Genomic DNA, 11553 nt, shown 5'->3' on the forward strand with positions numbered 1-11553 from the left:
TGTGTAATCTCTCTTTCCAATTTGACTCATGCATATCAGGGTAAAGAAATGTGTTTAATTTTCAACCCCATGTAACCTAAAATACAGTAGCTCTTTGTCTAATTTGAATAACAAAGTACACATAACCTTCTCACCTTTACATGTCTATCTAGGATATAGTCACCAATTCACAACACTTCACAGCTACGTTCTTTACATGGAAAATATTGTCTAAGCCTTATGTATTTTTTAAACGTGATTCCAACTATTAACTTTCTTCATTCAGTCTTGAATTAATAGGAAACAGGTTCTTTTTTTTTTTTTTGATGTGGACCATTTTTAAAGTCTTTATTGAATTTGTTACAATATTTCTTCCATTTTATGTTTTGGTATTTTGGCTGCGAGGCATGTGGGTTCTTAGCTCCCCGACCAGGGGTCGAACCCACACCCACTGCATTGGAAGGCAAAGTCTTAACCACTGGACTGCCAGGGAAGTCCCAACAGGTTCTATTTTGATTGCACAATATAACCCTCCTAATTTTCTTCCTTTAATGGTTAGCTTTCTTTTTTCACCTCATCTTTAAATTTCCAAGGGAAATACGATTCACTTTAAATTTCCAAGGGAGATATCATTCACTTTCATTTGTCTAAAATGCATCATTTTAGTTATAAGTTTTGTTCTATATTTACAACACAAACCTTTGAGAGTTATTACTTTATTGATACTTTGCCTTTCAAGAAAATGCAATCTTTAGAATGAAATCCAAGAGGAACATGAATATGGCATGTTCTAATTTTGCATCCAAGATACATTTATTGTACAAGAGCATTTAGGTCATTTGATCTGCTTGAATCGTGGCAATGTTGAAAAGGTCATTTTCATGTCATCTAGTTTAGTGCTTCCCAAACTATGTAGGGTAAAGTATAATTTTGGAAAAATTTCTATTTTGTTGTGAACTAATACATTTGTAAAATACAATGAAAATAAATTGCTAAAAAAAGTTAAATACTGATACACCAAATAAATCCTAATTTTAAAAAGATTATTTGATTGAACAAGCACAAAATTACTCTTTGAAATTGTTATGACAGGTACCAATGCTCATTCCCAGCTACTAGATTATATAATGTACATAATGGAGATTTCAACCAATTATTGATATTACTGGGACAAAGAACACATCTGCTTATAGGGGATAATACTGGCACACGAAAGGGTTGCCATCTCAGTTGGACAATGAAGAATGAACGTGAAGTAGACATAAGATTGTGACAGAACACTGCAGGCAGAGGAATCAAATTTGATCAAAACTGAAAGAATGCCAATTCCAAGACTCTTTTGGGACTAATGAGCATTATAGAATATTGAAACATGGAGTAATAAAGAAAAGGTAGGAGATAATCCCAAATATGTGAATCGGCTTACCTAAGAGTCAGAATAGAGTTAAAGAATGAAGAGTTTGGGACAAGTTTGTTTTTCAGGACTCCTACCTACAAAAGAAGGGCCTTCCAGGAAACTCAAATTTCTTATTCTCCATTGCTTGTCATCCCCATTCTAGACTAGATTTTCCCCCAAGTCACTGTACCTAAAGTGGTCTCATTAAATTCAACAATGAATGCTGCAGCATTCAATTCAAGGGATACTTATAGTATTTCTCTGTTTCTTAGCTGCTTTTGACTCTACTGATCTCTCACTTCTTACTGAAATATTTTTTCTTAAGCTTCTGTAATATAACATTTGCCATATTTCTTCTAACACTCTGGGGCCTTCTCCTTAGTTTCCTTTTTCATCTCTTCTTTTTTTTTTTTTTTTTTTTACTTTTTACTCCAAATTTTTTTTTTTTTTTTTTTTTTTACCTTTTTTTAAACATCTTTATTGGAGTATAATTGCTTTACAATGGTGTGTTAGTTTCTGCTTTATAACAAAGTGAATCAGTTATACATATACATACATACATATACATATGTTCCCATATCTCTTCCCTCTTGCATCTCCCGCCCTCCCACCCTCCCTATCCCACCCCTCTAGGTGGTCACAAAGCACCGAGCTGATCTCCCTGTGCTTCTCTTCTTTATTTGAAATCTTTACATTTTAGAATTCCTCAGGTTTCTGTAGTTGATTCTTTTCCCTTCCCATCCATCTTATTGTTCTCTCTTAATTTTATCTTCTCTACTCCAATGGCTGCAGAGGCCACCTGTATTTTTAAAAATTTTTATTCGAGTATAGTTATTAGAGAAATGCAGACCACCTATATGTTTTTGTTTTTGTTTTTTATTTATTTATTTATTTTTGGCTGTGTTGGGTCTTCGTTTCTGTGCGAGGGCTTTCTCTAGTTGCGGCAAGCGGGGGCCACTCTTCATCGCGGTGCGCGGGCCTCTCACTATCGTGACCTCTCTTGTTGCGGAGCACAGGCTCCAGACGTGCAGGCTCAGTAGTTGTGGCTCACAGGCCTAGTTGCTCCGCGGCATGTGGGATCTTCCCAGACCAGGACTCGAACCCGTGTCCCCTGCACTAGCAGGCAGATTCTCAACCACTGCGCCACCAGGGAAGCCCCACCTATATGTTTTTAATTCCCAAGTCAACATAGTTCATTATGACCACCTTCCTGAGTTCTAGATCTTCACAATCAAAAGCCTACTGGTTATCTCACAAAGATCTCCAACTTAAAATGAACAAAACTGAGTGTTTATGTCCTCTCTGTCTCTCTACTTGTCTGAAAAATAATAGGAAAGAAAACTAATAACAAACATAAGAATCCACAAAAAAAATTCAGTAAATTATAGCATCCTCAGGATCTACAGTTGCTCAAACAGTAATTTAACATCATAGTTACATCCTTCGTGTCCCTCATTCTTGACAACCAAACAACATGTCCTGTTATTTCTATCTCCTAAGTGTCTGTCATATCCTCCTACTTCTCTTCACCTTATTCACTATCTGGGCCACACATAAACACCGTTTCTCCAGGGAGATTTTTCTGTTCCACAGACCAAGTTATCTTCCTTTGTTTACCACCCCAAATTACCTCGTTTTTCCTCTCACAATGTAGATATCTTTGCACCTAAAATTACTTCTACACTATTTGTCTTCCACAGGAGAGAATAAAATCTACGAAAATAGGAATTGTATCTGTTTATGTTAATGCGTTATCTCAAACAGGTAATAGAACATTGAACACATCTCTCAACAAATATCTTTTGAACTAATAAATACTTGATTGTGATACTATAAAATGTCAAAATAGAGAATGGGAGAATGACTGAATCTGATAAGTTTCAACTATTTTCTTTCTAGAGGCATCCTCCAAAACTTACTCATCTATGTTGACCTTCTAAATGGAGTATCATTGCATCTTATATATTAGGAGATAGAAATGACATCTTCTTAGCTTAACTGTAAACAAAAACAGTTTTCTTAGATGGTGATACAATTGGAAAGTAGAAAAATATAGACATAATTTAGTTGATTATATGTAATACTATATATTAGTTTTGTAAATGCCACTCATGAATAGCTATCTAGAGTATATTTATTTTTTTCTCTACTATTAAATTGACATGCAATGTTTGTATATCCATTGGTATCTTTCACGGTATAACATAGTATAAGTAACCAATGCATATTATTTGGAGTATGAGAGTTGGTTATAGAATTCTAGAAACTGATGCTACAAAGATGGGTCCCTGTAACTATGCTTTCTAATTCTAATGCTTCCTAATCATTTCAGAAAGGGATAATAGTAACTATCATTTAAAAATGCCTAAATTTTCATAGTCATAATAGAAAAGTATCAATTCAGTTATTTTCCCACTTTAATGGAATAATAATATTTTAAAATATATTGCCACTATCTAAAATACAATGTTCATTAGCAGAAAAATAACCATGTGGCAGACAAGGTGCTACATTTTGCATACAAATATAAAATCCTTAGATACTCCTGGAAGATAGATATTTACCCTACTTTGATTTGTGATTTACCCTACTTGGAAAACCAAGACTCAGAGTAGTTAAGTAATATGTTAAGGTGATAAGCCATTAATGATTTGCAAAGCTCAAATGCAGACACAAATATGTCTGACTTCAGAGCATAAACAATTTTACCACATTGTCTCTCATCACATTATATATTTGGACTATATATTGTGACCAAATATATATAATAGGTCCACCTTTTCTGAGAGAAATATAAGTCAGAGCAGATAATATTAAACACTGATTTTTTTGAAATTAGAACCACATGCTGTATTATGGAATTCTCAAGTATATATAAAAGAGAGGCTGACATTGGGGATCCTCTGGGTTCATAGAAAATGATTATATTAATTACCTCTTTTGGGAGGAACTATTTATTTTAATTTCTTAATTTTTAATGATCTAAAAATTTGAGCACATTTTGTCTTTATTATTAAAAGGAATTTAAAATATTTTTAATTTCTAGGTTTGAATATGAACTAATGCTATTTTATATTTATATATATAAAATAGAATGCTTAAGATCCTTCCTACCTCTGTCCTGAAACACATTGTATTGGAAGTCAGATGCCCCAATCATGAAATTAAACAGAACATGAGAATTTTGGCTCATGGAAGTCATTAATCTTTCACATTATAGTGTATAATAGTTAAGAGCAAGGCAGAGAATGTGTATTAGCCAGGTTCAAAGCTTGGTTCTAACACACACTAAGTTCTTCTTTTCAAGTCTCTGTGCCACCTTTTCTTCATCTACACAGGGGAAGAATAATAATATCTAAATCCTTTTATAGAAAAAGATAATAAGGGGCAGAGGTATTGGACCATATCCAAGGAAAAAGAAAAAGCAGGCCAGACTTATATTAAAATTGTAGTCTATGTAAATCCAAAGGTCATAAACTTTCAATTATATCATGCTGCATCATAAGAAATAGGATGAAGGGGATGGGGGTGGAGAGAAGAAAGGGGACTGGTATGGGAAGAAGAGAGTAACAAAACAGAGGAGGAAAAGAGGAATAAAAAACAGAAGAGAAGGAGAAAGAAGAGGAGTAATGGAAGAGAAAGAAGATATTGTTACTTGCTTATACATGAAATTCTGAAAACTGCCATTAGGCCATTTTAAGGCAGGTGCTATTCTCTTTTTACAGATGAGCAAATTAAGGCATAAATATGCTAAATCGCATGCGCAAGGTGAAATATTAAAAGTGGCAAACTCAGACATTAATAATTCTCAAATTTTCTAACTGAAGTATTAAAAGTACAGTTTTTATGTCTTACTACCCTATTATTCTCTCTACAGTTTTCTCGTGAACATTGGTATTTTTATCATTAAAAGGATAGGAGAATTATTGAGTACTTTATTTTATTCATAAGAAGCCTTTAAAAAACTTTTGAGAATTTTTACTTAGAGTATATAGGTGATAGAGGGCTCTTGAGGTCAAGTTCCTTGAAGAAAAGATTAAAGAAAAAAGAATGTGATGATATTGGAAATGTTTATCAACCCTAGCATTTTAGAGTTCTTTCCTTGCTCTTGAATCATCCACTTGTCACTAGATAAGCTTCTGGCATTTTAAAAAATAGAAGTGAGACAGGAATAGTTAGCAACTGGAAATTATTCCATTTTACACTGTTAAATTTTTAAAATGTATTTTTCATATACATTTTTGATGTTCCAAAAAATAATTAAGGTGATATTTAACAATATTTTTAAAAAATCTGCTCTCCATTTTCATCATTCTTTATAGTTATATTATTTTAATTATTCATGAGAAATAACTACATCAGTTAAGTATTCCCATCTGCATTTCCTTCTTTATGAAGAGCTTGTTTAGCCTTTGTAATCAGAACATGACTATTTGTTAGTAAATTATACACAGTACAAAGTTGAATTCTATACATTTTTGTTGGGAGCAAGCCAAGAGGAATTTGGGCATTCAGTGGAATGGTTTAATTAAATGTCCTTTTATGTGAATATATTTACATTTATTTGATTTATAATTAGATTTAGAAAATAGTAAAAAGTACTTTCAAATATCATACTCCTCCATCCAGAAACTGTCGCTGCTAAACATGAGTGCCTTGTCAAATCCATATATCCCTTGAACAGGCATCGATTTATTCAGTAAATATTGGTTAAACACTTTCTTTGGGCCAAGCACTGTTTTAAATGTTGGAGATACAGGAGTGAAAATACCCAAAGCCCAGATTTTGTGAAACTGGCATAATAGGGGTAGGCCAAATAATAACCAAAATTAAAAAAAGGAAAATAAGCAGTATGTTAAATAGTGGTAAGTGTTAGTAAAGAAGTAGAACAGGGAAGAGTAATAGAGGATACTGGCAGATTTTGCAATTTTACACAGGTAGTCAGGAAGGGCCCCAAGGAAAAAGTGACAGGTAAGTAAAGACCTAAAGGAAGACACTGACTAGTTCTGAGTAGGGAATGATATTATCTGACATGATTTTAACAGGCTAGTTCTGGTTGCTATGTAGAGAATATATTGAATGCGCTAAGGACAGAGCAGAGGAAAGATTTAGGAGTGCGGGCATTAGAGGTGGTGAAAATTTGTCAGTCTGGATATATTTGAAAGTATCACCATGAAGATGGATTGTATGTGGGCTTTGAGATTAAGAGATGAGTCATGATGCCTCTAAGTGTTTGGTTTGAGCTATTTGAAAGATGTAGTTGCTACTTGTTGATTTGGAAAACTCTGTGGAAAATTTTTTTGGGAAGACAAAGTGCTCAGTTTTAGATACACTAAGTTTGAAATGCCTAGTAAACATCCAAATAGATGGATAGATAGATGGATGAATACATAGATACATAGATAAATACACAGATAGATACATACATAGATAAATGGATTTGTATTTCAGGGGAAAAGAATAAGCTGTAGTTTTATGTTTATGAGTCATCAATATGCAGATGATATTTAAAGCTATAGGACTCCATAAAGTAAATGATTAAAGATGTGGAAAAGTCCTGATGACTGAGTTGGTGACAGTCCACACCTAATAAGTCAGATAATGAAGAAGCAGCAAGAGAAAAGGGAGAAGCCAATGATGTGGGTTTTTAAAAAATGTGTGTGTTATTCTGGAACTCAAATAGCAAACATGTTTTCAGGAGAAGGATGTGCTTAGCAGTGGCAAATATTGCCCATATACTGAGTAAGTGAAGCATGAGAACTGACCTTTGGATTTAGCAAGGTATTTATCACTGCCTCACCGGTGACCTCAGCAAGTTCATATTCTGAGAAGTGATAGAGGCAAATGCCTGAATACAGTGGGTTCAGTATAGAATGAGAAGAGGAAAATGTGTACAGACAACATGAACACAATGAAAGTAAGGAGAGAAATGGGATAGAAGCTGGAGAAGATAATGAAGGCAATAGAAGGATTTGTGGTTCTTTGGGGGGTGTGTGTGTGTGTGTGTGTGTGTGTGTGTGTGTGTAAGTAAAAGAACATGAGTCAATATGTTCTCTTTAATCCAAGAAATTCATTTGATGTTTTTGTCTTATGAATATCTTGAGTAAATACTTTGTCCATTCTGAAGTTAAAGTTATAATATCTAGATGCAAACAAAATTTATGAGATCAGCATATATTACTAAAATACATACATCCTACTCATATTTGAAAATTCATATCTAACATAAGCATTATACCAGATCATGTCAATAGGTAATTGTCAAGAAGTCAAATTTACAGACTGTGCCAGTATCACGAGTTTCATCACTTATTTTTTCTTGGATTTGTATTCAAATTAAATTTCTCTTTCCAAGTGATTATTAAATTAAAAAAATTATTTTCCCTATTACGTTCAAGACACTATGCTAAATGTGTTACATATCTTACTCTTCACTTTAGGCTTACAAAATAGATTTTATTAACCTATGTTCTAAATAAGAGTCCTGGGGATCAGCAATTCAGTGACTTTCCCAAGCCTTTGATAAATATGACTGATGTAGCAGGGATTCAGTCCAGGTATACTTAGTTCCAAAATATATGACCTTGAACTTTGACTACTTTATAACATAGTTACTGAAAGACAGGGACTAAGTTATAAGCAACACTTCTTTTGTATACTGGGTAGAACCAAGTCTAATGAGAGGCAATTAACATGACCTTACTCTTAATATAGCTGTTAATTTGTCCAAGAAAAAAACAATATATTGGACAACAAACAAAATTTTTCTCATGTTTACAATCATTAAGCAAAAAAAAAAGTAAACTAATCCAGATTTTTTTTTTTCTTTTAAATGTCTTGCCATTATTATGAGACAATTTACCAAATTACAAAGCTAAAACAAGACGAAACAAAATTTGTGCTGCTGACAAGTCAGAGATTTGGATGCAGTAAGTTGCACATCAGATGGTGTTGATTGTGCAATAAAGGCTGTGAGGAATCCAAAATTAATCCTCTAGCTAGCCTACTGAGTTTCCCTAAAGGTTTGCCACTGGAGGTGCAATTACCAGGACTCTTAAAGTTCAAGTGTAACCAAATCCTTACCTCGAAAGAATGATGGCTTTCTGCATGCTTAAATTTTGTGCAGTTTAATTAATACCTAAAAATGTAAAGCTCCATGTCTTAGCTTCAAATAAAAACTCAAAAACAGAAATTTTAAATGTACTAGGAAAATAATTAGGAGCCCAACATTTTCTCATTACTTTAAAGTAGATTTTGTGTTAACGTTTAGACACATATCAGAAAAGACACAACCAGCCTCATTTTAGAATTTTGGTCTTTGGAAATCCTTGACAAGTATAATATCTATTCCATTTATTGTTTTATTCCCCTTCATTTCATTGTATTTTCCTTGTAAGTTTTAAATTTTCAGTAGTGAGAAACTGCAAACATCAACAACCTCTGGATGATAATTTTATTTTTAAAATTCTATGGATGTAGAAAAAAAACTTATGGTTACCAGGGGATGGGGGGGAGGGATAAATTGGGAGATTGGGATTGACATATACACACTACTATTTATAAAATAGGTAACTAATAAGAACCTGCCTTGTAGCACAGGGAACTCTATTCAATACTCTGTAATGGCCTATATGGGAAAAGAATCTAAATCAAAAAGAGTGGATATATGTATATGTATAACTGATTCACATTGCTGTACACCTGAAACTAACACAACATTGTAAATCAACTATACTTCAATTAAACAAAATTGTCTTATTCCTGTATGATATAAAAAATACATTTTACTGAGATACTTAAAATAAATGGTAACATGCCTGAAGTTTGTAATTTAAAGGTCTATTATACATAATTCATATTTATCATTTATACATGGCCCCAGTGGTACTATAGAAAAGAATATGATTTAGAGTTGCAAAGAAATGGTTTTGAATTTCATATAGTCCACATATGACCTGCATGAACTTGTAAAAGGTCTGTATTTTTCATTTCCATATGTAAATAAATGTTAATATTACACGAGTAATAGGCTGGTCATAGTGTTATAATTACTAAATAAGAAAGTATATATTATCTTCTTGGCAATTAAAAGCAAGTAAACAATTTCTTCTCTTTTCCTCTTATCTAGAAACACAGCTAGAGCATAGATAAATGGAATCAGTGATTGAATTTTAATTTTAGAACAACAGAAAAAAAACTTATTCAACCTGTCTGTAAAGCAAAATAAAGATATGTTTTATTAAAAATGTCAATCTTTCTCATAATAAATTGAAATACTAATGTTTTTTCAAACTTTAGAAAAACTGAAAATGACTAGAATATTGTACATACATATGTATATCTACAGTACACACATATATTTGTTTTTTTAATTTTCTAACCTAGGAAGTATATATCTTATCTTTCCTTAGTGAAACATTGATATGTGATATGAATATAGAGGAATAGCATATTAAGCAAGACATTCTTTTTAGGAACTTAAACACTGTAGTTTTGAAATGAGTTAACTTTTCATAAAAAGTGAAATGGTTATATTTCAAGACAGTTAAATTGATTATAAATAAATTTCAAATGACTAGATTTTATCACATATGCTAAATATTACTTTTAATAACTTTGGGGCCTTTTGCTTGCTGTTTTCTACAAACACTATTAAGACTCTATGAAAATTTGAATATGCAAGGAAGTACATGAAGAGAAAGACATTTTGTCATGTAGGCTGAGAAGGTGAGCACTAAAATTTTACCTCCTGCCAATGGCCAATGTTAGGAGGAAAACCAAAACCTAATAATTATTAGGTACCATTTAAATTGAGTATGAAAATTCAGTGAATATTTTCTACTGAAACAAAGTATATAAAGTATACTTTAAAGTATATTATAAAGTATCCATCCCACTCATCTTAAAATTAATATTAAAATCCAGAGATACATTTTGGTATTGTCTTATCAGCATTAAGCAAGTGATCAATAATCTTTGGGGCAAAAAAGAGAAGTTTAAATAAATAAATAAAACTCACCTTGTCCACAATACATATCTGCTTTCTGGTTTGAGCATCAAGTATTTCAATCTCAAAGTGAGTAGTTTTTGAATGTTTAACTGCTGGAGTTGATTTTAGAGGGCCTGCTGAGAGTATAAATTGCGACAAAGATTGAAAATTTCTCAAGTCATTCTTCAGTATGGACCGTGTAGCTCCTGGGGAAATTAATTCTCTCCTGCGTTCTGAAGCAAGGAACTTGTGCCTTTTGAACATTGTGTGAACTACCAAGAGAATCTGTCTTGTCAACAGGAGACACTTGCAAGTGTGTTCCCTTCAAACAAGTTAAATACTGCTGGTGAAACCTGGAAAGGTCAAGTGGCATGCAATTCCAAGAGTTCAGTTTTATTTAGCAGGCTTGAAAACAATGACTGATCTCTTTCTATATATAACACACTATTGTGAATTGCTGCAATGTAGATTACTTGACCAGCATTCAAATTATTTCTAGCTTTCTCCTTTTATCTCTGCTTCTTAATATGGCCAGTAGTATCTGAAATTCCAAAGTAAGAAAAGAATAGACAAGAGTTTTATCTCTGAATTCTGGATACACTAATCTTTAAACACATATATTATTATTCACACATTCACATGTAGATGTATTTAAAATTAGCATATTGCTTATAGTTAGATTTTAAAATACCTAGTACATTATTACATAACAACATTTTTTGGTAAATGCTGCCTAGGATAAAGATTTGTGCCATGTTTTGAATACACACATATACATCTGATAGAAAACAGACAAGTTCTTCATTCCATACAGGGAGTAGAAAAATGGCAAATCATCTATGAGATTGGAATATATAGAGAGGAACTTTATAATTTAAGGAAAAGGAAGTAAACCTTATTTTAACATTTTTATGCACATTGCATCATAAGGAAATCATTAAGTTTGTATACAAAATCAGTACTGAACATCACATTTATCACAAAACTAGGTTATGGCAAATTCAAATAATTCAGAATGAACACTGAAAAGTGATAAACAAACTGGAAAGAAGGGTTTGTGAAAGATTCCAGGTACTCTGAGACCTGTAAATCTGGTGAAGGAACAACTGACAAAAATCCAAACTATAGTGTCACCGATGCAAAGGAATATTACAGGAAAGTATTCTGGGATGTTATTTTCAATGAAAAC

At 32.6% G+C, this 11553-nt stretch overlaps 1 protein-coding gene across 1 annotated transcript in view; it reads right to left on the reverse strand.

Annotated features, from left to right (window-relative positions):
* TECRL (trans-2,3-enoyl-CoA reductase like) overlaps window positions 1-10628 on the reverse strand; it is a 107252-nt gene extending 96624 nt beyond the window's left edge. The window contains exon 1 of the mRNA XM_061191413.1: window positions 10395-10628. Coding sequence (XP_061047396.1) covers window positions 10395-10628 — 234 coding nt within the window. The remainder of the gene's footprint in view (window positions 1-10394) is intronic.
* Window positions 10629-11553: the final 925 nt, after the last annotated feature.

Source organism: Eubalaena glacialis, chromosome 5 (genome assembly GCF_028564815.1).
Source record: "Eubalaena glacialis isolate mEubGla1 chromosome 5, mEubGla1.1.hap2.+ XY, whole genome shotgun sequence".
NCBI lineage: Eukaryota > Metazoa > Chordata > Mammalia > Artiodactyla > Balaenidae > Eubalaena > Eubalaena glacialis.